This window comes from Sinocyclocheilus grahami, unplaced genomic scaffold (genome assembly GCF_001515645.1).
Source record: "Sinocyclocheilus grahami isolate Dianchi unplaced genomic scaffold, SAMN03320097.WGS_v1.1 scaffold27.1, whole genome shotgun sequence".
NCBI lineage: Eukaryota > Metazoa > Chordata > Actinopteri > Cypriniformes > Cyprinidae > Sinocyclocheilus > Sinocyclocheilus grahami.
Window position 1 is genome coordinate 1,499,585 of NW_015505206.1, and position 26,121 is coordinate 1,525,705.

Genomic DNA, 26,121 nt, shown 5'->3' on the forward strand with positions numbered 1-26,121 from the left:
CATTATTTTGTGTATTTGCCAGCTATCCAGTGTGTTGTGATTGGCTGAATACCTCAAGCGTGTGACGGAAATGTTACGCCCCTTACCATACTGTGATGCCCTGTCCGGCCGGAGCGACGAGACAAAAACATTAAAACCCATTATAAACAAGGCATTTGTTGCATCCAGTGGGGACATAATTACGGATTATAATGAATTGTACTGTCTTTTTTTATGTTTACGCGGTTTTATGCCGCGTAAACATAAAACCATGTCTGCATTTGTGATCAGAGAAATGACAAACAACAAGCGCTACTCAACACTGCTCAAAACTCGCTTTTGAACCGTCATTGGCAAATCCTTTAAATATAAAAAAGGCATGGCGAAGCGGATATCGTCCTCTTTTGGAAGGCCAAACAAAGTAGTTTCGCTTTCACAACGAAACACACAGCGTCTCCACGACATGGTGGCGGCAACAACAATACTACAGCGAGAATAAACGCCCTCTGTCTTTGCGTGAACATCGTGACGTAGACATGTGGGGGCGTGTTAGAACGAGCCGTTTTAGGTAGGCGTGGTTGACTCTTAACTTTTATAAAGAATATCTCTTTGGATTTGAGACTTTAGTCTTTGCAACTTTACAGATCTTCTTTATGCACCAAGAGCTTGTAACACTCCAAAGAGAAAGGAAAAAGTGAAATCGCATCATATGACCCCTTTAATGGAGTAGATTTGATTGGCCTATTACATGCGAAACCAGGCTGTCCATACTTAAATTAAAAAACAAAAACGTTGCATTGGCACTTAACAAGGCTGCTTTGTGGTCGATAGCAGCAATATTTTAAGCTCTACAGTACTTCTCAGGCTGATCAATTCTCATAAAAAAAGAGAGAATACTGGCACCCTTGATAAATATAAGCAAAACAGGCTGTGAAAAAATGTTTTGTTTATCCTCTTGGTCTTTCATTCAACATATCCACAAAAATCTAATATTTAATTACAGGTATATAAGAAAATGCCACATGAAAAGACTATTATGTGAAACTGTCCAAAATCAACATGGTAACTGTTGTTTTATTATTCAGCTGAACATCAGAATATGCTTAACCTCACACAGAGGCGGACTTAACCATTAGGCAAAGGTAGGCGACCGCCTTGGGCCCCCTAAAATGCTTTTTATATGCGAGATGCGCGTTCAGTGCGGACGCACAAGTGGTTGCGCTGGTGTTCATTAGCACGACAACCGTCTGTGCGTCCGCGTTGAACGTGCTTCTGAGCAAAAGTAGGGCGATGTAGAAAATGGGGACGGAATCCCGGAATCTATTCATAAAAACGGAATTTACTGTGTAACGCCGAATGGGACAGAATGAACGGCGCAGACGCGCGTTTCGTTTGCTATTGCACGCGCAACGCTCGCGTCCCCAGGCCGATATATGCCTCATGTCAACATTTCATGAAGGATATATATTTCTATATCTACATATATGCATCTTTTTCTGCTGCTTTTATTTGAAACGGAGCAGGAACATTGACTGATGGCGCTAGAGTTTGGCCAGTATGTGGTCAAATAAGCCCGGTCTCATGAAAATGCATAGCCTATAAATAAATAGTATACCAAATCGAAACATAAACGTGTGCTATTGATACGCAAAAAGTGACTGGCGTGCATATGATACGCACGTGTTTGACGTGCATACGCAGTTTTTGCGTGCATATGATACGCAGTTTTCGCGTACATGTGATACGCATCAACCCACAACCATAATCCTACCTATTGCGTATATGCACGCCAAAGTCAATTTCTGCATAAAAATAGTACGCCAAATCGAAATATAAACTCGTGCTATTAATACACACTTTCATGAGATCGTAAGCCTATTTTGTCACCAGAGTGCCAATCTTTTGGCCATAGTGAAGGAAATGTGTTTTTTTTAAAGTGCATTCAACTGAATGCGTAATATTTCTCGGATAATGAGCAGAAACAGTTGCTGTATGTCTGAGTAAAATTTAGCACGGTTATTAATGGCATAAAGCAGTTGTTGATAATATGGCAGCATATTCGCCGAGATGCTTCCTCGAGAAGATTTGGAAGACAGACGAAAGTTATGGCCTCAAATTGAACAAGCAAGGAGGGCAGGAAAACCGGCGTTTTTTCGCGGTCCATATGGCTTCATTGAAGGTCGACGGATATATTTTGACGGGTGAAGTGTTTCGTTTCTAATTGACTGGTAGTTGGAAACCTTTTCAGTGGGACACTAGAGCTCTATTTGTAAGTTAAGGTTCATAGAGTGAGAGTGTGAATTCAAAAGGGGTGGTTTAATTTGTGCTTTTATTTACTATTTGTTTTTTGTTTTTTTCCATTTTTCAGTTTTAGTGTTCATGATTACGGACAAAATTGTATTTGGTTCTCTGAATGTTAGGGGCTTAAAGGACACTGTTAAAAGAAAAGCGTTTTTTTTTATTTTGCAAAGGACAGAAAGCTCATTGTGTATTTCTACAAGAGACTCATTCTTCGGGTTTGGATACCTCTTTCTGGACTAATCAATGGGGTGACAAGATTTTTTTCAGTCATGGTTCTAATCGTTCTGGAGGAGTGGCAATATGCTTTAACAAATGTCCTGGGGAAGTCATCACTCATAAAGAGGATGGAAGCGGTCATTGGTTGATGGTGGTACTGAAAATTGATGTTCTTTTTTTCATTTTAATTAATGTTTATGGCTTTAACAATGCAATTCAAAACCAGAAATTAGTAGAAGAGATTTCTAATATTATTTCAGAAACTAAAGTGCTATACCCAACGGAAAATATTTTGGTTGGAGGGGACTGGAATATGGTTCCAGATGAGTGGAAAGACAGATGGCCACCTAGACTTAACAAGGGACGGCTTAATGTTAGTGTTTAATATGTATAATTTTTGTACTAATATGTACCTTTAAAGTCCTCGTGAACCGGAAGTTGCTTACTTATTTCAGTGTAGTGACGTATTTCCAGCTGAAACGGAATATTGAATAGAGGGCATGGTTTTATTTTGGCGCTCCTCCTCTCTGTCTCTCACTCGTAGCAATCTAACGGTTGGAGGAGTGTGTTTAAGAATATTCTGTTTGACGTCATCAGAGAAGGAACGCCATTCCAGAGCGGAAGTAAATGTTCAGAATCTGATTAAAGATTACCGAAAACAAACCATTTTTTTTCAGCGGATTAACTTGCACGGATTAATTGTTAACATGAAGACTAGCAATGTGCTCTATTAAAGTAAATAAAGTCTATTTTGATTTCATGACGACTTTAAGGTATTAAAATGCACTCTTTGTGGGTAAATAAGGTACAAAGTGTAGGCTACCGTAAGGCACTGCCCCAAGATTTTGTACCTTTTTTTCTGAACTACATTTTTTAAATTAATAAATTGCTATTAATAATTTAAAATGATCTAAAAGCAACACATACAATTTAAAAGTAATACTTTACAATAAAGTTTTATTTTTAAAATACATTGGCTAACTAGGCTACATTACTTATCATGAGCTAGCCACGAAAAAAGTAATCTGTTAATATTAACTTTTATAAAGAATATCTCTTTGGATTTGAGACTTTAGTCTTTGCAACTTTACAGATCTTCTTTATGCACCAAGAGCTTGTAACACTCCAAAGAGAAAGGAAAACTTGAAATCGCAACATATAACCCTTTTAATGGACATGAACTAATAATAAAGATTTATATTTTTATGAAGTAACATTAACAAAGATATTTCTAACAAATTTAAAGTAACAAATGTATTGCTGTTGTTAGTTAATGTCAGTTATTGCATTAACTAATGTGAACTAGTGGGACCTTATGAATGGTTGTGGTTTTAATTGAAGAACAAACAGTTCTTAAAACTTGTGGAATCACTAAACGATTTGTGTGTTTAATAAATGTAACATATTAACACTTTCTGTTTTTTTTGATAATTATTTTAAAAACAAGCAGCTTTGTCGCAATTGTAGCATAAATATTAGAAATACTTAAAATATCTTAGTCTATTTTTGGTTTGAATATTGAGTTGGACAACTTGGCGGTTGGTGCCTTCAAGTAAATAAGGTTGAGAATCACAGCCGTACTTTACCTGACAGAAACCATCGGCGTTTGACGAGATAAAAAAAAAATCAATTTAAAGTTGAATTAGCCTGTGGCGCCCCAGCTTGGTGTTACTGGTTAGTACATGATCTTGAGCCACATGCATTGCTGATCTTGTTTTCATGTAAAGCTTGTTTTGATATAACAACAAACAAGGGTCAGTTTTCCAGCACAAGTCTACAGAGCAGACCTACAGTACATATTTGATCTTGATGTGGCATCTTATTACCTTATTATTATTATTATTAAATATGATAAATGACTGCACACCCACAGAATTCAATTCGGTTCAAGTTTATTTGTATAGCACTTTTCACGATACAAATCGTTGCAAAGCAACTTTACAGCAAATTAAGTTTCTACAATATTTAGTGGTAGCTTATCAGTGGTGACTGTCAGTTAATGTACATATGGCAGAAATGTACGGAAAAATCAATTAAAGAATCCCTATCTTAACTGACTTATGTGGTTAATCAAGTCAGTTTTGTTTATTTATGTTATTAAAGTAAAATATAAATTAATTTAATCTGTTTTCAACAGACACTAAAAGGGCAAAAAAAGAGAAAAGAAACAATAACATATAAAATACATCTTGATCAACACTGTCATGCAAATTACATATTTTTAAAGAAAAGATCAGGTATGCCTTGGGCTTCCTAACACCAGTGCTATTTTAGTATCAATTGTTTATATGTATTATTATTATTATTAGGCTTTTTAGATTTTTATAGATTTTATTAAAATTTTTAGTAATTTTACAAATATATTTCTATTTAGCTTTCATTTGTTTTTATTTCATTTAGCCTATTTTAGTACATCAACATACATTTATTTTTTTGTTAGTTGCCAGGCAGTGTTTTTAATGTTCCTTTTTATTCATTTATGTTTTTCATCTAATATTTATATTTATATTTATATTTTATTATAGTTTTATTTCAATTAACATGAACAATGAACATGACATGAACATTGAATAGTTAGGTTTAATTAATAACAACACTGCCTATACGCAACAAGTTATCTAGAAGTAAAAAAACAAACAAAAAAAAAACATATGGTAATGACACAAAAACTTGTACTCAATACATAGAAAAATAATTAATTGTAGCCCTAATTTGAAATGTAACCTTTCAATACTTAAAATGAGAAGACGTAATTAAAGGCTAAAAAAGTTTACATTTATTATAACCTTGTCTTGGATTAAAATATATTTTTATTGGCCACCACCACGTATGTCAAAAACAAGCCCCTCCTCCTCGGAAGAATGCGGATTACGGAAGTTCGTCCCTCAAAGCGGAAGTGAAGGCCAAGACCCGACGACTGGAGACGTATCAGGCAGCAGGAGGGAAATTTTCTCTCAGCCTGACAGCCAGGGATTTGACAGAAAGAGAAAAGCGCCGCACTCATATCTCAAGGTAACCGCTGTCTGATTTGGGTACTGATATGATTATTGATAGGCTATTGCTAACTTAGCTGGTCGTGGTTTACTGATACAGAGGAACTGTCAAGACGATGCTCGTGACGCTCTTGAGCCGCAACTCTGGATCTTTCCCTCGGCGACATAATAAAGGAGTAACTCGGGCCTCTCTGTCACATTCTAAGCACGAATCTTACGGCAAAAGTTCAGTTTAATAGAGAAGGCCTTTATGTGTGCGTACACAGACATATGTGCGTTTGATCAGCAGCAGCTCTGGAGTTTGACCATCTAACTGTACAGCAGGGCTTCCTTGTTTTCGTGGCTTATCCTTTGACCGTTGTGTGATGCAGCCACACGCATCTCCGAGGTGTCGCAAAGCGCCGATTGTATTGCGGTTAGTAAGGTGATACTTCTCCAAACGTGCATCTACACGTCTTTTATCGCCTGCAAAAACTTTTCTGAAGCCCTGCCCGTTTTTATCAGCGTAGCAGGTCCACCGGCGTTCAGTTGAGTGAGTGCTTGTGGTCAGAGACTGTGGGAGGGGCAGATCAGAAGTGAAAGACGGAGGACTTCATGAGGAAGTCAATAATGTGGCCCGAGGAGGCTTGATTGACAGGTCAGTTAGATGAGTCATCCCTTAAGAGCGCACATACATTGATATGAGCTCAAAGCTACCAGACAATATTCTTTTATGCTTCTCAAGACACCACGATAGCAGTCCACACACACAATTTTTGTCACAACATATCGCAATACTAAAATGCTGCGATATGTACTGTGTATAGTGACAATATGTATTGTGCATAGTTCACCCAAAATGAAAATTTAGGCAGATTTAATTTATGCTTTTTTTATTCATATATAAACAGTGATCACTGCACATATAAAGAGCACATCATATATGGTAAACCTGGAAGCTCACGTACACCAGTGTCTATACTAATTAATTATTGCTAATAATGTAGCAATCAAATACATTATTTAATAAAACTTAATATCTAAAACTGTATCTGTCAATTCTGTAAATGTAATAACTAACAACGGTGTTTGATAACACAACTCTGTATTTTTAGCTAAGCAGAAATAGATTTCTTTTCTTGTTTTTGAGCTGTTTATCATGTCTTAGAAGTAATAATTCATTTATAATTAGCTGGCTGTATAATTTAGCAGCAAAAACAATATCTTGAAAAAAAATATTTTGTGCAGATTATACAATTTAATCATGTTTATTCTGTTAACTATTTGTATTCTTACAAAATACATTCATGAATATAAGATAGAAATCATGAGAAAAAGAAAGGCTTCTAATAATCTTTCTGTTTGTGATAATTCCTTCCTTCCTTAAACTTAAAGTATTATAATGGGAATATATCATCTTGGAGAGAGAGTTTTATGCTGACTGTCATAACTGATCGTGACGTGCTGTTTGAATACTGAGCATTGTCAATATTACATCTAAGAATGACTGACAGCTGCAGCAGAAGGAAGATGAGTTTCTGTAAACCTAAATTCTGTCCCTCACATTAAGATATGGAATGGCTTCAGATGATATAGCAGGGCTCCACACTGCGACTTTTTTTTCTGCCGTGCGACTAAATTTTGTGTGCGGTCGCACTAACCGCGTTGGTCAACTCATAAGCGCTACAATTTCTGTTGCATATTAGAAACATCAAAGGGCAAACTTGCAAGCACTGTCACTGTTAGTTTTACTTTCCTTTTTGTTTTCATTTTTGAAAAACGTATTTTGCTCTTTACCTCAGATTTTAGAAAAAAATCTTTGCTGTTTACCTCACATTACGCTATGGAGGCTCTCTTTTATTTATTTATTTGATTCCTCAGTGTTTGCTAAACGTTCTGTAATTTATTAGTTGGTATATAATACAGCATGTGGTGTGTGCCATGCCTCATCTTCGTTTTTGTTATAAACGTTTTGTAAGCTTGTTTGTCATTGTATCCTACTGATAAGAAATATTGAATGCTTATTCCTTAAAAATAAGGTTTTAATAATTTTTAGGGATGCACGATATATCGGCCGCCATATCGGTATCGGCCGATAAATGCTCATTTGTGTGTGTATGACATGATGATAGTTTTACTGAAATGAAACGGTCAAATGCTCATGAAGTGACTGTCAGAGCAGTTCTGGAGATGTTGTTCATGTGTTTATGTCCTCATTAGTGAGACTGCAGACGCTAATATCACCGCAAGCGTCACGCGCGCTTCAGTACGAGTACTACGCAAAACCGCGCGTCTGCGCCATTCATTAACACAGAGACACGCAGAATTCATATTTAAATATGAATTGTTTTGCAGCTTTATATTTAGAAATACTAGTGGGAGTGGGCTCATGTGTGTGTGTGTGTGTGTGTGTGTGTGAGCGCGCGCATCGGGCGGAACTCTGCTGTGCGTGATGCAGAGAGCGAGAACATAACGTAGAGGCTGAAATGACATGCCGTCGTGCAAATAAGATAAATAACATAAGGCTATTTAGTTTGCTTAATGAAAGAACAAGGTATAGACATGTTCTATAAGAAAGGTAACTTTAAATGACGTCTGTTGTGATCTGGCGCTATAGAGAAAATATAATTAAATATTAACTTGACCTTCAAGGGGGGCGGGCACTGCAGTGCATGAAAGCAAACTGGTGCTCTTCTGGTTTCTTTTGGTGTATGACTCCCCCTTGTCATGTATAAAAAGCACAATAATCAAGATCAAATAATCGCGATTAATCGCGGCCGTTTATTGTCTTATTGCAGCCGATCTCTGTTCTGGACTTGCTCAAACTGCGTTGCAATGCATATAATTTTCCTAATGTCATTTATGTGAAAATATGAAGTCTGTAAACGCGCATTAACACAGGCCAGAGACGCTGAAGACGGACGCACAGAGAAAAATACTGTAGCAGGCAGATCACTCACGGTTCATGATGCACGAACTATTGGAAGAAAATCCTCAATATTGATTTGGGGTTTGTATGAATGTGTTTCTGAGGGGAACTGACTGTCTTCAGAAAAGTTTACGTGGCATTTTCTTTTCATCTAGTCTCTGTATAATTCATGTTGAAGAATGAATTAGCCCTTTCAGCCCTTTGTTTACAGCGGTAACCAAGGAAACGCAGTATCTGGTGTTCCAGAAGCGCCTCCTGCTGTGAAACCGTGATATTTTTGCTTAAGGTTATCATACCGTCAAAATCTCATACCGGCCCATGCCTATTTACAACATAAGTACATATTTCTTTCAATACTTTTATTGTGAGTTATGAATGTTCACCTTTGATACGGTGAGGATTTGAAATCTTGTATAATGCCTGTTCACTGTCCTGTTGCGTATAGTGAACTTTTGTTCAGCAGAGGTACTTGATGCACACATGACTGCAGAAACCTGCTTTCTTCAGCACTGTTTTACGGTCTCGTAATTCCATTGTCTTTGAGAGATACAATATAGGCTTGCGTCTCATTTGTGGTCTGGTTAGTTTTGACATGTGAGGATCTACCTATTGCTTAACATAAGAATTATTTGATGTGAATGAATATAGAAAGAGACTTCATTTAGATGAAAATGTGCTTCATAATGTGTTAATGTGTGACGGTTTCTTGTTTTGACTGTCACTGCAGGTGAGCAAACAGGAACAGAATATTACTTTCATCTCCTAGTTCTGCTCTGCAGAGCAAAGTGGCTTTTCCCAGCATGCTTTGTGACTGCTTGAGGCATTTTAGGTCATCAAGAAAGCTGTTTTTGTGTTTCTTCCATTAAAGCAATCAAATTTAAATGTCTCTGCTCATTGGATTGAAATGGCCATTGCCAAATATTGTGCCTATATAAACAGATGACTCATAATATGTTGATATTGAGGTTTTTATGAGAAGCCTGGGTGTGATCAAGGTTATTTTTTACTTTTGAGTGCTTTCTCTCCATTTATGATTATGGTTTGCTGGCATGGCATTAAAACACTAACACACAAATACAAGGTTCACAAACTGAATATTGTGATTTAGTCATAGAGGTTTTTGTAATGATCATTTTTGTGGTTGTTATCTTTAGCTAAATGATTTTGCCAAGTGGATATCACTCTTAATAGAAACTATTTTAAAGAACGATTTAAAAACAAAATCGCTATGCCAGTATTCACGATGACCAGAAAAAAGAAATTAAGTAGTCAAAAGATGTGGGAACTTGTTTACAATTTTGTTTTATGCCTGCTTCAGTGTTCTTGTTGTTAGCTGGAAGTGTCTCTGAAGGAAATAATGCATTATTTATCGGCTTTAAGATATCGGCCAAATTTTCTTATCAGGCCGATACCGATAACAGAAAAAATGAGCCGATATGGGCCGATACCGATATGGTGGCCGATATATCGTGCATCCCTAGTATTTTTTTAATTTAAATAAAACAGAAATAAAATATAAATAGTAGGCTTGCTGCGATAGACTGTGCTGACGGTGATACCGGTGTTACGTCACTTGCCCACCGCGTCACCGACCCCCACCGTCGCTTTGATTTTTTATAGTAATAAAAATCATTTAGTTCAGTAAAAGAACAGACACTAGAATTAAAAACTGAACGCGGCTGCTCAATGCAATTGAACGACAACTGCATTGAAATCTGATCTGCATCACAGATCAGATTTCGTTTCTCCAGTGAGGAGATTGAGTCGAGCTGACTGACAAGAAGAGAGGGGTTAGACAGACAAGACGATTGCGGATGATTTAGTTTCGAAACGAAATGCAAAAGCGCCTGTTTGGCAATATTTTGGATTTTGAAAAGCCTGTTGACTTTTGCTGTTTATCTAAGGTGATTTTGGAAGTTTGTTTAAACATTCGATTCTTATTTAATCCAAGAATTAATCAATATGTTCCACATTGTTTGCTGATTTTGTGTCATTTAGTTATTTTATTTGACATCAAGGTGTATGCCGTGGCTCCAAGCTTTCTTACTCGTTTTGCTAATAAACGTTCTACGTTTCTTATTTATTTGGTTATATATTATAAATGTTTACTTGTTTCCAGTTTTGTACATTTAAACTTTATGTAAGTTATTTGTTGTTTTATATTAGGCATAGCCTGCCCTATAGCATGGTGTATTTTTATTTTTGATAATAAAAGTTCTATGTTTTATATATACGTTAAAGTGAGTTTGACGTTGTATTTTGTTGTTGCATTCAAGCAATTGACACCTAACTCCCGCTAATTCTAAAGTGAGAGTAAAATGCGCACGGCGCTTTTAAGCTATTTAAAAGCGAAGGAAAGCGAGGAAAAGAGGGGAAATTCAAACTAAACTAACTAAAAACGAACAATTGCTTTACTCCGAATTGCCACTATTTGAAAGTGAAAGTAAAATGCGCACGCCGCTTTTACAAGCTATTTAAAAGCAAGGAAAAGAGAGAACGCCCCCGCGGTGATACTGGTATTACTGGTGTTGTCACACGTCGATTAACTGGTGGGAAAATTTCCTCACCGTCACACAACCCTAATAAATAGTAGATTTAAAAAAAACTTAATAATGCTGGTCTGCTTGCCAACAGCCAAATCAGCCTTTAGTCTTCAGGTCTTGGTGAAGACCGGACACAGAGGAATGTTATTAGGTATCTTTATCATGCCGAAAATTTGAAGCTACAGCACAGCAGCTCTTCTTCTTGGTTTTCTCTAATGCACTAACTCTGCAGCAGCACTTCTTCTTCATCGTCTCGTCTGATGCACTCACTCAACCAAGCGTTCTAACCACAACCTCGCCCCTCCCCACCCCCCAACCATTCAAATTTCTGTAGGCGGGAATTATTTTGAATGATATTCTAATGGGCCGCTTTGTGATATCACAAAGCCCGGAAACCAACACTGTAGTCCAAACGAGCCGTTCGTTGTAGTTCTTGAAAAGGGATTTTTAAAAAACGAAATCTCTCCCTTTTGAATGGACTTTGAGATTTGTAACTTTCTAGATCTTTTTTTATGCCCAAACATACACACTACACACTGACTAAAATGAAAAAGCATAATAGGACCCCTTTAAGAAACCTCATGGCCAAACAAATACCTTAAAAATAAATGAAATAAATATCACCAGCAAAAGCACCTGGAATATATCACTCAGTTGTAAATCAGTCTAGAGAATAATTCTAACAGTGAGGCCAACGAAGGACCAAAAATATAGAAATAATTTCACCAGAGAAGGTGCAAGTATTAGAGCATGTTTTTTAAATACTTTATCTTTATCCGAAATAATACTATTTCTTTATCAAGAAACATGTTTATGTAGGAAGTACAAACCACCTAATTTGTCTGAATAACCCAGATCTGCACATCTGAAGATGAAATGTTTGAACTGATGCTGAAGCGGCTCTAGTGAACAGGAACAATTGGAGCACAAAGTAGATTACAAGCCTGCACAATCAGACTGATAGATGCAAAAAGCCATTGTCTGATGGAGCCTTTTTATTGTAAGATGCATATAATAGCATCTTTTGAGTTTTATTATTAATGAATGCAGCTGTTGAGTGCATCAGTTTGTCCTTCCAGACGGTCGTTGAGCAGGGTGTGGGACGGGTGGGTTGTTATCTGTGTGTTTGCTCTGCAGAATTGAAATGACTTCTTACAGTAGATAGACGGTCTTCTCTAACACACCCTATCAGATATGTGTTTAATGATCAGGCTGCTTGTGGTTCTGTGTTGGTGATGCATGTGATTTCCTTCCAGCGGGTCAGTTTCCTGGAGAGCATTTCCTATTTCCATACTGTTGCGATCTCTCCCTCTCAGTTTGTTTCTCTCAACTGTTTGATGGGGGAGGGACGGTATTATTGCAGTCCTTGTTGGGTTTACCACAGCACTGTATATTCAGCTGGTATGATGTGATTTCACACGAAATGGAAATGAGCCATAATCACTGGAATGCTGGTGACAGCATTTCAGGCCGATGCATGTACGCACAGGTGTCACAACCTGCATGTGTCTTTCGGTAAGGTGGCCTTACTGAAAAGATGACAGGAAGTGAATCAGGTGGCTAGTTCTGATAGTAGTAGAATAAAATGCGATGGCAGGAAGTTACAGCTGTGCTCTGTGGAATTTTATCTGTGTCATGAATCATGGTCTGGAATTTGGTCACTTCAACTTTGGTTTCAGAACAAAGTTATAGTTATAGTTCTTGTTAAAAAGCAATAAAGCAGGACATATGAAAATCGCATCAGTATTTCAAAAACATGCTCTAATACTTGCACCTTCTCTGGTGAAATTATTTCTATATTTTTGGTCCTTCGTTGGCCTCACTGTTAGAATTATTCTCTAGACTGATTTACAACTGAGTGAAATATTCCAGGTGCTTTTGCTGGTGATATTTATTTCATTTATTTTTAAGGCATTTGTTTGGCCATGAGGTTTTACAAGTACAACACGACGTAGCTGGGCGCCGCGGACAGATGCCGCCGGTGTGCTACACTCATAGAAAATAATGTATTTGAATTTTAAAGATGTGGCGTGAATGCGACGCTGTGCTTCTCGTCCGGTGCGTGACCACCTGAAACGCAGTTTTTTCACCTCCGTGCCCAAATGTCTTTGTTTGGGCTTCCAAAAGCGGATGATGTCAGGAAACAGTGGTTGCAATTTATTTTTTAACTCTGTTCCTGATAATTATAACCCCAATTTGCTATTGTGTGCTGCGCATTTTACTGAGGACAGCTTCCACAACACGAGGGAGTACAGTGCCTGCCGGATTCGCCAAAAAGCTTTTGTTGAAAGTCGGAGCAAGGGGCGTAGCAGTACTGAAACACTGTCTAAGCTGTTCGCCAATCACAACGCACTGGGACAGCTAACCAATCACAACACATTTTGTTTTTCGGAAGGCGGACCTTCATCAAAGCCGGAACTAATCGAGCCGTTTGTGCCAGGATGGGGAGAAAGGTATTTTAATAATGTAAATTATGTGAAAAATAATGCGTTTTTTCGACCCACCAAGCATGACAGCATGTTCTAATACACCCCAAAACTAAATCAAGACTTTGTAAAAGAGCATAATAGGACCCCTTTAACATTATTAAAGTAGAATTAAACAAGCATTATAACAGGTGTTTTTATTATATGCTTGATTTAACACAAAATGTAAAAAAAAAGAAGAAGAAGAAAAAGTGATAAAAATCTGTCGTGTTGTTAAATTGTCTCTGTCCTTTTCAGCAGATCATTTTTTAATCATTTAGAGATCATGTGTGAACTCGACCTTTTTGAAAGGTCAATTTTTTGAAAGGTCAGTAAATCAGCTCTGGCAATTTTCTAGTATGAGAAGTTGTAACATTACCAGTAAATTATCAGTATGATGCTATGTGTGAACAAAGAACAGGATTGCCAGTATGAGCATTTTTCAAGGTCTGAATGACCTGACGTAAGACGTTTTGGCCAATCATAAAGCTCTGTCAGAGTTGGTTACAGTAGGCTGTGTTGCTTTTATTTGTTTACATAAATATGCACTAGAATGGACGTCTGACCATTGTGCATCTCAAGCTCAAGACCTTGCCTTTTTTCCATTCATTAGCGCTGCGGCTCTGCAGTTACTATTGTGTACTATAGTAATTATGTGCCGCTCTTACACGTCACTTGTAAAAAAAAAAAAAAAAAATGTTGTCAAATTAGACACATTAGCGTTTAAGTGTCATTTCTAATGAGGGTTTCTGTAATTTAAAAAAGGACTGTTTCAGGTGCGATAAATGATATTTAGACTGCCTATTTAATCGATGTTTGCTGTATAATGAAACTCTGATGTGGTTTTGGCGAGCTTTTTTTGTTTGTTTCTATTTAGGTTGTACCACTTTCTCCATCAAGGCGTGTTGAATTGAGAAGGTGTACTTTGCAGAAGTGTGTGTGTGTGTGTGTGTGTGTGTGTGTGTGTGTGAGAGAGAGAGAGGGATTCTAAACCTCTATCACATGCTTTGGATTAGACTGAACCTCAAGACATGATGTTGGCAGCGACATCTCACTCTCCATAATCACTTTTTTCATTGCCCACTACTTACTACTTCAATTGGCCTTTTCCTGCAGTTATTAACAGGATATGTATATAGGTTAATGGTGCTAAAATGAAAATGTTGTTTGTGTTACCACTTCTAATGGCCTAGCCCTCAATACCATCTATCTTCTCTCATCTCCTACTTCCCATTACCATACCTACAGCAGAAAGAAACGCTGGTTCTGTTTTTAACAAGCTCAAATAATGACCTCAGAGTTACTGTTAGTTCTTCTTTCTGTGTGTCTCTCTCTCTCTTTAATAATAAACACATTCATTTTCTCTCATCTTTATTCTCTTAGTTTTAGTGGTCTACTTCAGCTCTGCTGTCTGTATTTTGCTTCAGAGGATCCATGGAACTTTTCTAATAAACAAAAAGCAACACTGAAACCCAGTTTGCACAAAAAAGTTTCAGGAGTTGAAAATGTGTTTTCCCCTGCTGTGATTGTATTTATCAATCTGAAAGCCTAAAGAAAATGTGACGCCACAGCCTGTTGTCCATGATTTGTTTTGCCCCAAGCTGAGCTGAATGTGGGTCTGTGTTATGCTCCGAATAACAAATATACACATAAAAAAAAACAAGTTCTGACCTGTTTTCAGCATCTTGTCAGTCAATAGGGTGCAGATCATTTTGGATAAGTGTAGGTTGTTTGGGGAGCTAGGTTAGTGTATGTGTGACATGACACTGATATTTACTTTGTGTGTTTTCATATTGATGCTTTTAACTGTAATTGCAGCACAGTGTGGGTGGAATCAGTAAAGGGGACTGTTTTGTTGCGGTGAGCTTTATTGGAGCATTATGGGGTGGCTGGTTAATGGTTAGTGTGCTGGAATGGTGTGATAGCTGTTAACGTCCTGTAATGAATCCGTCCTTTCCGTTCACTCAACTCAAGAGCGTCACAGTCCAGTGTTTTATAATATAGCCATTTATATCTGGTCATTTATGTGTTTTGCTGATCAACTTCCTTTCTCCTTTTTATTCTCTAGGTTTGTTCATCCAGTAGGGGCCATCTCTCCATCTTTTTCTCAATTTTTCTCCCTGGTTCTCTCACTCTCGACCCCATCCTCCCCCGAGCTCTACTGATCCTGGTTCAGGACCCCTTTCAGATCCAGTCAGCCCTCTCCTCTCCTGGCATGGCGGGGCGAGGTGGACCAGCGCGGACCAATGGTGCCGCCCCCGTCGGGAACAAAATATGCCAGTTCAAACTGGTCTTGCTGGGAGAGTCTGCCGTGGGCAAGTCCAGCCTGGTGCTGCGTTTCGTCAAAGGCCAGTTCCATGAGTATCAGGAGAGCACCATTGGAGGTTAGCCGGAGTGTGTTTATGTCCAAGCTTGTTCTTTCTAAAGATGAAGGGTTTTCCTCACACTTTTGAGCTGTGACACAAAAGATAGCAGACATGAAAGAATGTTAGGGATGCACAATATATTTGGTTGTGGGCCATTGTTAGAGTTTTTTTTGTTTTTTTGTAAGTTATCTAATTCTGATACTTATTTCTTCCTATTTTTACATTTAGATGATCTAACATTCTTCTAAAGGTCATCTTTAGTGGAAATATTGTATAGAACTGTAGAATATCTCCTTTAAAAGGTTGGCTACGGGATCATATCTTGAAACACAACACAGCGAGAAGTAGTGAGAACACACTCAAGATAGAGCAAACCTTCTGCATGTATGAGGTTATGTTGATATGTGGTGAGAGGGCTGGGCTCGATCAGAAGCAGACAAGCTGGTTCTTACGTGCTAATCACATGACTACCAAATGAGTTACACTGCAGTATAAAATAGACACGCAGTTATGCATGTGCGCACATCTGATCTCATAACCAAACACGTTCTGTATGCAGCTTAAAATGGCATTCACTTTTACGTTTTAAAAGATTTACGTTCTCCACTGTTCTAAAGAATTACATGGACAAAGAGAGCAGAGAGGAAAGAGTTTGGCGTCCAGAAGGAAAGGGAAACAGTCAACAATGGGATTTCCTGAGTGTGTGTGCTAGTGTGTCCCTCTATCTTTAAGTCGTCAGTCTCTCAGGGGATCTTTAAGTGAATTAGATTGTGTACATTAATGGATTTGTTCCATCAGGGCTCAGTTTCATATTTAGCAAGAGATCCATTCTAGTCAGGCATGAGGAAAGAAAACAGCTGGGAGTGACATTTAGTACAGGCAGGATACCACATGCTTACACAAGGCTGACAATAAGGAAATCCTCAGCACTTTTTTTGTCCTTCTACATATTTTCCTTCAATGCCATCATCCTGTCGTCAGTGAGCAGGTCAAAGCTCAGTGCTGTGGAGAAATGAATGTGAGCTACAAACATGTGACCATGGCACCTGACTCAGCACAATGTTTGGATTAGAAACTTGCATGGTCTTTCTTATTCTCCGCTTCTGCACATTTGTAAAATCGACATTTTCTGAACAGTTTTAGAATGCTTGCATGTGCAAATGTCACAATTGTGATGGTAAAGTGTTCAGGGTGGTTGCGAAAGTGTTTGTGGTTGTTAGCATGTTGCTAGCTGTTTGGTCGGGTGTCATCTCTCATCATCTGATATCTTTATATGTATATTCAAAAGTTTGCTGTTGTTTTTTGGTTTTTTATGTTTTTGACCAGTCTCTTATGCTCACCAAGGCTGCATTTATTTGAATTAAAAGTCAGTAAAAATTGTAATTGTGAAATGTTATTGCAATTTAAAATGACTTGTTACTCTTTAAATACATTTTTATTTATTCCTGTGATGCAAAGCTGCATTTTCTGCATCATTACTCCAATCTTCATTGTCACATGATCATTCAGAAATCATTCTAATATGATAATTTGTTGCTCAAGAAACATTTCTTATTATATTTCTTATTATAAACAGTTGTGCTGCTTAAAGGGATAATACACCCAAAAATGAAAATTAGCTTGTGTTTTACTTACCCTCGAAGCATCCTAGGTGTATATGACTTTCTTCTTTCAGACGAATCCAGTTGGAGTTATATTAAAAATTGTCTTTGATCTTTCAAGCTGTTTAATGGCACTCAGCGGGTGTTGCAGTTGAACAGTCCACAAGTCGTCAAATAAAGCTCGCGCGTTCATAATAAAACGTGTCACAGACGGCTCCGGGGGATGAATAAAGGCCCCCTGTAGCGAATCCATGAGTTTTTCTAAGAAAAATATGCATATTTCAAACGTGATAAACACTTTTCTCTCACTTCCATTATCTATCATACGTGGATCCGTTCCGGCGGAAGGTGTATGACGTATGTGCAGCGCGCGCGCGCCTCTGAGATATGCTAGTCTCATGAGTTTGTTTAACAGGAGCAAAGGAAGCAAAGTTTCCTTACTTTAGCAAAGGAAAACCAGTCTCCTCTTGGTTTATATCGAAATCCTCTGACATTTTTGTTTGCAAATCTTCTGTTTGTACTTCTAATTCGTGACCGCCGTTTTGTTTTGTTCTCTCTCCGCATTCGTAACTAATCACGCAACGCCGCGCTTCTTGCGTTATTCGCCGGAACTGCTTCAGTGTATGACAGTCAGCGGAAGTGAGAGAAAAGTGTTTATTACGTTTGAAATATGAATATTTTTCTTACAAAAACTCATGGATTCGCTACAGTGGGCCTTTATTCATCCCCCGGAGCCGTACGCGGCACGTTTTATGAATGCGCGAGCTTTATTTGACAACTTGTGGACTGTTCAACTGCAACACCCACTGAGTGCCAATAAACCGCTTGATAGATCAAAGACAATTTTTAATATAACTCTGACTGGATTCGTCTGAAAGAAGAAAGTCATATACACCTAGGATGCTTCGAGGGTAAGTAAAACACAAGCTAATTTTAATTTTTGGGTGAACTAACCCTTTAATATGCTGTGAAAAAACATGATTTTTCCTTTGATGAATAAAACAAGTAAAAATAATAATACCGTATTAACCTGAATATAAGACGATGTTTTTTTCTTGGAAATACATCTGAAAAAACGCGGTCGTCTTATATTCAGGGTCTAGACTTTGACATGTCAATAATACACCCACAACAATAGGTGGCGCCAAATACGCATAAAACGAGTGTGCCATGAAATACGTAATGTAAAGCGTGTTGTAAAGATGAAAACCTTACAGCTGCACGAGTCGTGACTGTCACGTTAGCCTGATGGGACCAAACTCCCTTTGTGATTTTAAAACGTAAGACAGTACCCAGATTTGAAGACTACAGTAAGATTTAACTTCTACTGTTAATAAGATTTTGGTAGGCTGCTATTAGATGGATAGCCTAAATGTCCTAATTCAGATGGGCTACCGGTTTTTTTTTTTTAATGGTATATCAAAAAGTGTATATTTTTTAAATGTGATTGTTGGTACATTTTACCAGTTTTTACCATACTTTCAAAACTAAAATTAAAATAGGAAAAATATGCAATATGAAAATAATTGAAGACAAAATGTGTTTTATTGATAAAAAACAAGATTTGTTTTTTAAAAAGCCTTTTTCCAAAAGGTACATCTGGAAAAAGGAGGGTCGTCTTATAATCAGGGTCGTCTTATATTCGGGCCAATACGGTAATAAAAAAACAAAACAAAAAAACTTAATTTATATGAAACAGAAATCTTTTGTAAGATTATAAGTGTATTAGCTGTCACTTTTGATCAATTCAATGCATTCTTTGTGCTAAATGAAAATTAATTATTTATTTTTTAAAAATGTCCCCAACTTTTGAACAGTACGTATATGAGCAGTAATAATAGTAGTGCTTAGCTTAGCACTGATACCAATTAAAACCGAGTGGTAAACGTAAACATAATGAGACACATTTTATAAAAGGTAACTTTCTGTTCCCTTTTACTGTGATCTCATTTCTAATCCTTCTGCTCAGGAAATCTCTATGCCAAAAGCAACTTACAAATGTTGTAAGCTTTTCAACACGCATGTTTTTGGCCTGATCAACTGTGATGAGCGGCAGATCATTTTGTCAAACCCTCCACCACATAACTATGCATTAAACATCAAATAACCTCTAAATGGTCTGATCATGACGATGCTTTTTTTTGTTTCTTATTCTTCCTCCCCTCTGAACATGTGCAGGTTTAAATAGCTCAGCAGTAAGGAAGTGCTAAAATAATTATTTGTATCATATGAACTGATGTACATTGGCTTCATGCCATAAACATTTCTGTTTCTCTTTCCTTTCTAGCTGCTTTCCTCACACAGACAGTCTGCCTGGATGATACAACAGTAAAGTTTGAGATTTGGGACACGGCCGGACAGGAGCGGTATCACAGCCTGGCCCCTATGTACTACAGAGGAGCCCAGGCGGCCATTGTCGTCTATGACATTACTAACACAGTGAGTGGCCGTGATTATGAAATCAAAACATTTAAGTCTGAGTTTTTATCAGACATGAGTCCTGTACAGCCAGTCATTCACCAGCTGAGGGTTACATGGCACCTCAGCTGCAATGTGACTTTGCCAGTCATGCATCGGCTCTGATAAATGCTGACATCACGCCGTTGGGCTCAGCAGAAGGGTAAGGTCTGAATAATAAGGTTTCACCTGACTGACTGCTGGGGTTAATTATTATTCTGTAGGATACAGTCAGACCTTTGCTCAAAGTCAAGCAAGTCACAGTGGCAGTGCACTTCCTTCCTGTTGGCAACCTTAAGCTAATGTATGTGTGTGTGAGATTGTATCAGAATACAGTGATTTGTTTGTAATATGTAAGATATTTTTAAGGTGACATATCATGAAAATCTGACTTTTTCTGTGTTTAAATGCTACAATCGGGTCCCCGGTGCGTCTAACAAACAGAAACGTGAAAAAAAACAACCCAGTAATTTTTTTTGGTAAGCCTTTCTCTGCAAGCTTGTGAAAAAACGATCCACTCAAATTTCAAATCCGCTCAAAGAAAGGGGATCTTATTATAATATTACCGCCTACAATCTGCAAGTTTCCACCCACGGCATTGTGTTTTCGCAAGCGACAATGGTGTACCAGATCTAATGCAATGGCGTAAGTTTGAGCAAAGCATGCTAACTGTTCTGTCTTTGGTTGCACTGACGAGCACAGAATACCATTTAGAGTCCCGGTCTCGGAGGAGACTAGAGCAGTGGATTTATTGATTTATTTACTGTATAATTACGCTGCTGCCACACAGATCTAATATAAACACACTTTTTTTTCCCTTCACAGACATAACCCACTGTTTTCGTAACTCATGTCTGTTTGTAACATAAACTTGTGTGTATTTGACAGTTTAAACGCAATAAGACATGAATGAGAACTTAGTTTAGTACTCACATGCTGTGTGACAGCCGCTTTCTGTTCGTGTGCTTCGGATGTGTGCGCTCAGAAAACCGTATATCAGAAGTTTCAACTGATATGGTTTAAAATGCATGATTTCAGCGTGATAGACACATAGACTGTAAAAAACATAGACGTAGTGTCCGTGATGTCACTTGTAGGTTTCTGAAGAGCATTTTTGAAGCCTAAAGTGGGCGGAGCCGACAGTCACCATCTTGGCTACGCGTCACTCCCGGATAATCGAAAATGGGCAAAAAGCCAGGACGTGGGTGAAGCTGAGGGTGCCTGCTGCTGACACCACACCCAGAGTGACAGCAGTGCTACCGTGCAAAAACAAAAAAACATAACTTCGTTTTTGGTCGAAAAAGATAAAATTGATATTTTTGGAACATTCAAGACCTCCTTTATCATGTGTATAAGTATCTTGAAGAAAAGCCCCGGAGAAACCAAGGCAGAACACAGTATAACATCAGTTACCGCTCTTTGACTTTGTTTTGGAATGCTCAAATTAACATACCGTGCTCTGCATTTGTTTAGCCGTTCGTCAATATTACTGTGCCAGCCTGGAGTTATACGGTATTCTGCCTTTGTTTTACTGCCCATTAAAGTCTGCCACATTTAAATTACGGTGTAACTTGTGTGCTTTCATACATCTGTTGGCACTTCATTAGACAAACAAATTAGCGATCTAACAAACTGCTCCATATAACAAAGCACTGTAAACAAGCAACGACTAGATAACTTGGCAACAATAATTAATCATAAATAATCTTTAAAGTTTTTTTTTTGGTTCTTTTTATAATGCAGATTATTCACTCAGTGCCAGCTGTTAGTCTGGGGATGCACACTTCTGCACGTGTGAGGACTCGAAAGCCGTGACAGCGTAGCATGTATTACACATAAAATCAGTAACAGTTCGCAATTAAATCCTTTTCCTACCTTTTCATGTAACTCGATAAAATCCATGGCAATGAACGTCATCAGAGATGTTTAATTAACAATCATTCTGAGCATTATTCATACTTGCTGGCGTTCACATCAATCCACAAGTCGTTCTTATAGGTTAGTCAGGCTATTTTCTTTCAATCGATATAAAAAAAAATAGGCGTAGCCTATGTCTTGCATCCTTTAATGTTAGCGAACATTGCAAATAAATTGGTTGCAAAACAGTATCCACTCACGTTTAACTTTTTGTCTGGTTGTTATGGTAAAACATTTTTTTTTATCACATTACTATATGTTATAGCCTATGAGATAGCCAATGATCACTAGAGCACCCAAATATTGTATATAATGTGGAAGTTACTGCCTTTTGCCTTGGTGTGACATCTCACTTTTTGCAGACAATGCAAAGGCAGAGTACAATAACTTCAAAATAGCAGTAAAACAGAAGTTTTCAGTAAAACATCTAATTGGCAGATTTCCAGTGTCCTACCTATTAGGGGTGTGAACCTACACTGGTCTCACGGTTCGATTACGATTATCATGTCATCGATTCAGTTCAATTTGATATCAAGATGCATTACAATGTAAGTGACAATGCACTGAATCCTCAATTTTCAATTTTACTTCACATGTATACAATTTTGTCAATAAATACAAGCAGTCAGATATATGAACTGTACCTGACATGGTTTCTCAATTTAGTACTATTACCCCCTGCATATTTTATTGTGCGTGACATAATTTGCACACAGTGTGTCTCTTCTCCAGGTCGTGCTTACCAGGTTGTTCATAAAAGCCGAAATGTGCCCAGATGTCAGTTTTTAAAGTAGTTGGAGCATTTTTAATTACTTGCACTTGTGTCTTGCCTCCCTCCACTATTAGGCGCGTTCGATTTGAAGTGGTGCTGCACAGAATGATCAGTGTATGACATCAACCGCGAGAGCGATTCGAAAGGATAAAGATCCGTCTGCTCTATCGCTCTCGCGGTACTTGATGTCATACACTGATCATTCTGCGCAGCGGCACTTCAAGCCAAACGCACCTAATGTATGCTACCACGACAGATGACGTCAGAAAAGCGTCAGTACGTTATAATGGGTTATGGTCTATTACTGAACCGATACCGAATCGTCCTTGTCTGCATCGCGATGCATCGTAGAAACGATTAGTTTCGACACCCTTACTGCCTATAATTATTTTTTCTGGACAAATGAAAATCTTTAAAGCCATTTTTCTTGCCGTTTGTAGGGCAGAGCGGCAATCCACTGGTCACTCAAATGGCCACGCCCTTAATTGTGTAGAACCCCCCCCTCACAGTTGTCATGAAGGGCACAATTACTTATATAGACCAAAACCACTTTTTGTACCAGACTGTAAACATATTTTTTTCTGCTGTAAAGTTGGGCGTTTTATCATGGGAGGTCTATGGGATTGACTCCCTTTTGGAGCCAGTCTCTAGCGGCCAGTCGATGAATTGCAGATTTACTCACTTCCGTGTTGGTTTTAAGGGAGAGACAGGGAGGATAGACATGATAATAAAAATCAAACAGGTGTTTTTTTTTGTTTTTTTTTGCAGCGTATCTGAGGAACGGGCTGTGAAGGCATAGCCCTGTTCTGGAAAAGTGGGCAGGGAGCAGCAGCTCATTTACATTTAAAGAGACATGCACGAAAACAGCATATTTCTGCTTCCACTCAAAATAGGCATTTTCAACATTATATAATAAATGATCTATGGGGTATTTTTAGCTGAAACTTCACAGACACTTTCTGGGGACACCTGAGCCTTATATTACATATTGTAAAAAGTGCCATAATAGGTCACCTTTAAGTCTCTTTTTTTTTTAAACATGCATATGCAGGTGTTTTTAGTAAAAATAGATATCAGTTCGTTAAAAATATGATGCCAAAAATGAATTTTCAGCAGCCATTATTCCTGTCTTCAGTTCATCAATTTGATGCATCCTTGTGTGCCCTACTATTTCATCTGAGGTCACCTCTAACAATTACTTCTCTGCTGTTTTCCTTTGCACTCTTAGGACACATTCACTAGAGCAAAGAACTGGGTGAAAGAGCTGCAGCGTCAGGCGAGTCCAAATATCGTTATTGCTCTGGCCGCCAACAAGGTTGACCTGGCCAACAAGAGAGCTGTTGACTTTCAGGTGTGTTTATATGAACGCAAAACAACCTGTGTGAATCAGATATGTTTTTAACACATCCACATGCTTTCTTTAGGAGGCGCAGGCATACGCAGACGACAACAGCCTACTCTTCATGGAGACATCTGCAAAGACCGCCATGAACGTGAACGAGATCTTCATGGCTATCGGTACGATCTCATCTCTCTTATTGACTCTCTTCAAGCCCGGAGCAAAACACAGCAACATGACACCGGTTTCACCTGCCGCAAAAATGCTCAACCAGATGCCACACCCAATCATTCAAATACTGCTGGTGATTAAATTCAGTTCAAATCAAACTAGTACGTTTATGAAGAAAATTTCCTTCTCAATGTCTCTCTTTAGCCAAGAAGCTTCCGAAGAACGAACCGCAGGGTGGAGCAGGAAGTGGCGGACGGGCCAGAGGAGGCGTCGACTTACAGGAGACAGCACCTCAGGGCAGAAGCGGCCAGTGCTGTGGAGGCGGCAACTAGCCATCGGACCAATCAGCTGGCAGATGCACCCAAGGACTGATACAGACACACAAACACAGTATGAAACCATAGTGTGAGATCCATTCACTTATGACCCAGCTCTAAACTATGGCCAGTTAGACTGTACCATACAGCTTCAGAACTGGAAACTGGCCATCGATACCCTTGTAAATCGACACGTTAATGCTTCGACCAGTTATTCCTCCCAAAAACAGTACATGCACATTCAGATACAAGCAAACACAAGCTACGACACAAGTGTGTCTGCCATCTGTGATTTTCAAAGTTATTCGATTTGTCTTATATAGAGTTCTGACAAAGCAAAAGGAGACAAACATGTGAACCGATCTAACCAATCACATTTAAGACAAAAGAAATTCCAGACTGCTGCTGGTGGAAAAATAAGTTATCTCTCCCTTTTATTTCCTTATCCTCTCATTTGCTCGTTTGAATGAAAAATTTAGTGGCAACGCCACTATTCAAACTCGCTCTCCCTTTTGGTGGATGCATACTGCTAGTATTGAGTTGCACCTCATCTTTCTCCTGCTCTCCTTGATCACATCTCTCCTTTGTTGGAGAGAGGAAAGATCGGAGAATGAGCAAACAGGCTATTTTCCATCTATGTCAGGCTGTTCTGTAGATCCTGTATTATTTTTTTTATTGTATTAGTCTCTTAGACGTCCACTACTCCAGCACAAATGAAACCAGTATATGATTTAATAGGCTAGACTCCTTTTCTAATCATTTACATATATCTACTTGTATATCTAAATGCATTAACAGGTGGTGTAACTCCGATGTGGTGTTGTTTTTTTCCCCTTTGCATTAATGAAATGTTTTTGAAATCAGACTTGGAGAAAACGCATATAAATGACACAAGGCAAAATCAGCCGCCTCTGACCAAAATCACAAATATTTACAAGGGGGGGAAAAAAGATAATGTCACTGTTCTTGTACTCTTGTTTTTTCCCCTTTATTTTCCTGTGAATATGACCCCAATCATTAGCCATTTCAATTCAGCACCTTTGTAAGAATTTACTTGTTTTTGTACTGAAGGTCTCTTAGAGTGCACTGGGTATTTCTTTGTCCTCTGACAACTTGTCATTTTCTGTCAATATTGTTCCCTCATGTGTTATGTCGAAGGACATCTCTTTCGACTGGCATTTTCAGCATCACATGTGACCTAGCACATCAAATGTGAACGGTGACCCAGACGTCTCAAGCAGGGTCTGAGGAACGAGGGAGGCAATGGACAAAAATTAATAAATGGAAAAACACCAAACTAATAGAACTTGTAATTTTACCAATAAAGGAGGGGAAAGTATACATTCTAATTGTTGTGTTGTTATTTCTAAATACAGGTGGCGATGTGGAGTTTTTTTTTTTTTTTTTTTTTTTAATAGTCCCCTAAATATGGTTGGGAATGGAGGTCTTTAATAGTCACCATTACAAAATGAATTTAAAAGTAAGTCTTTTGTGTTTATGTTGTGCTGGCAGTCGTTTTGTTACTGATGTTGTATCAAATCACTGTTCACAGTCAACCATGATTAAGTTCATTCATGCATGAAAGTGTCCAATAACAGGGTTGTTACTAAGATTAGGCAAGTAGTATTTGGCTGGTCATGTAATCCTAACATGGTGGCCCCCCTGAGGGGACCCTCTGCATGTGCGATAAAACGTTTTTATAAGGTAACATGATTGGATTATTATTATAGTGTGAATGTTGTTGATGATCTACTATGCACTTATTTAGGAGTAAAA

The 26,121-nt window shown here is 38.2% G+C and overlaps 1 protein-coding gene across 1 annotated transcript; it reads left to right on the forward strand.

Annotated features, from left to right (window-relative positions):
- Positions 1-5,359: 5,359 nt before the first annotated feature.
- On the forward strand, positions 5,360-25,686 carry rab5c (RAB5C, member RAS oncogene family). The gene is made up of 6 exons (XM_016253351.1): positions 5,360-5,508; positions 15,474-15,789; positions 19,660-19,811; positions 23,747-23,869; positions 23,943-24,036; positions 24,233-25,686. The coding sequence occupies exons 2-6, from the start codon at positions 15,621-15,623 to the stop codon at positions 24,358-24,360; spliced, it is 666 nt and encodes a 221-aa protein (XP_016108837.1). The 5' UTR covers positions 5,360-5,508; positions 15,474-15,620; the 3' UTR covers positions 24,361-25,686.
- The last annotated feature ends 435 nt before the right edge of the window (positions 25,687-26,121 follow it).

What these genes read in the sequence shown, in the direction of transcription:
- rab5c (XM_016253351.1), top strand. Translation starts at nt 15,621, where the DNA reads ATGGCGGGGCGAGGTGGACCAGCGCGGACCAATGGTGCCGCCCCCGTC. An exon ending in TCAGGAGAGCACCATTGGAG is followed by an intron (nt 15,790 to 19,659) that starts GTTAGCCGGAGT and finishes TTTCCTTTCTAG; the next exon opens with CTGCTTTCCTCACACAGACA. An exon ending in AGAGAGCTGTTGACTTTCAG is followed by an intron (nt 23,870 to 23,942) that starts GTGTGTTTATAT and finishes TGCTTTCTTTAG; the next exon opens with GAGGCGCAGGCATACGCAGA.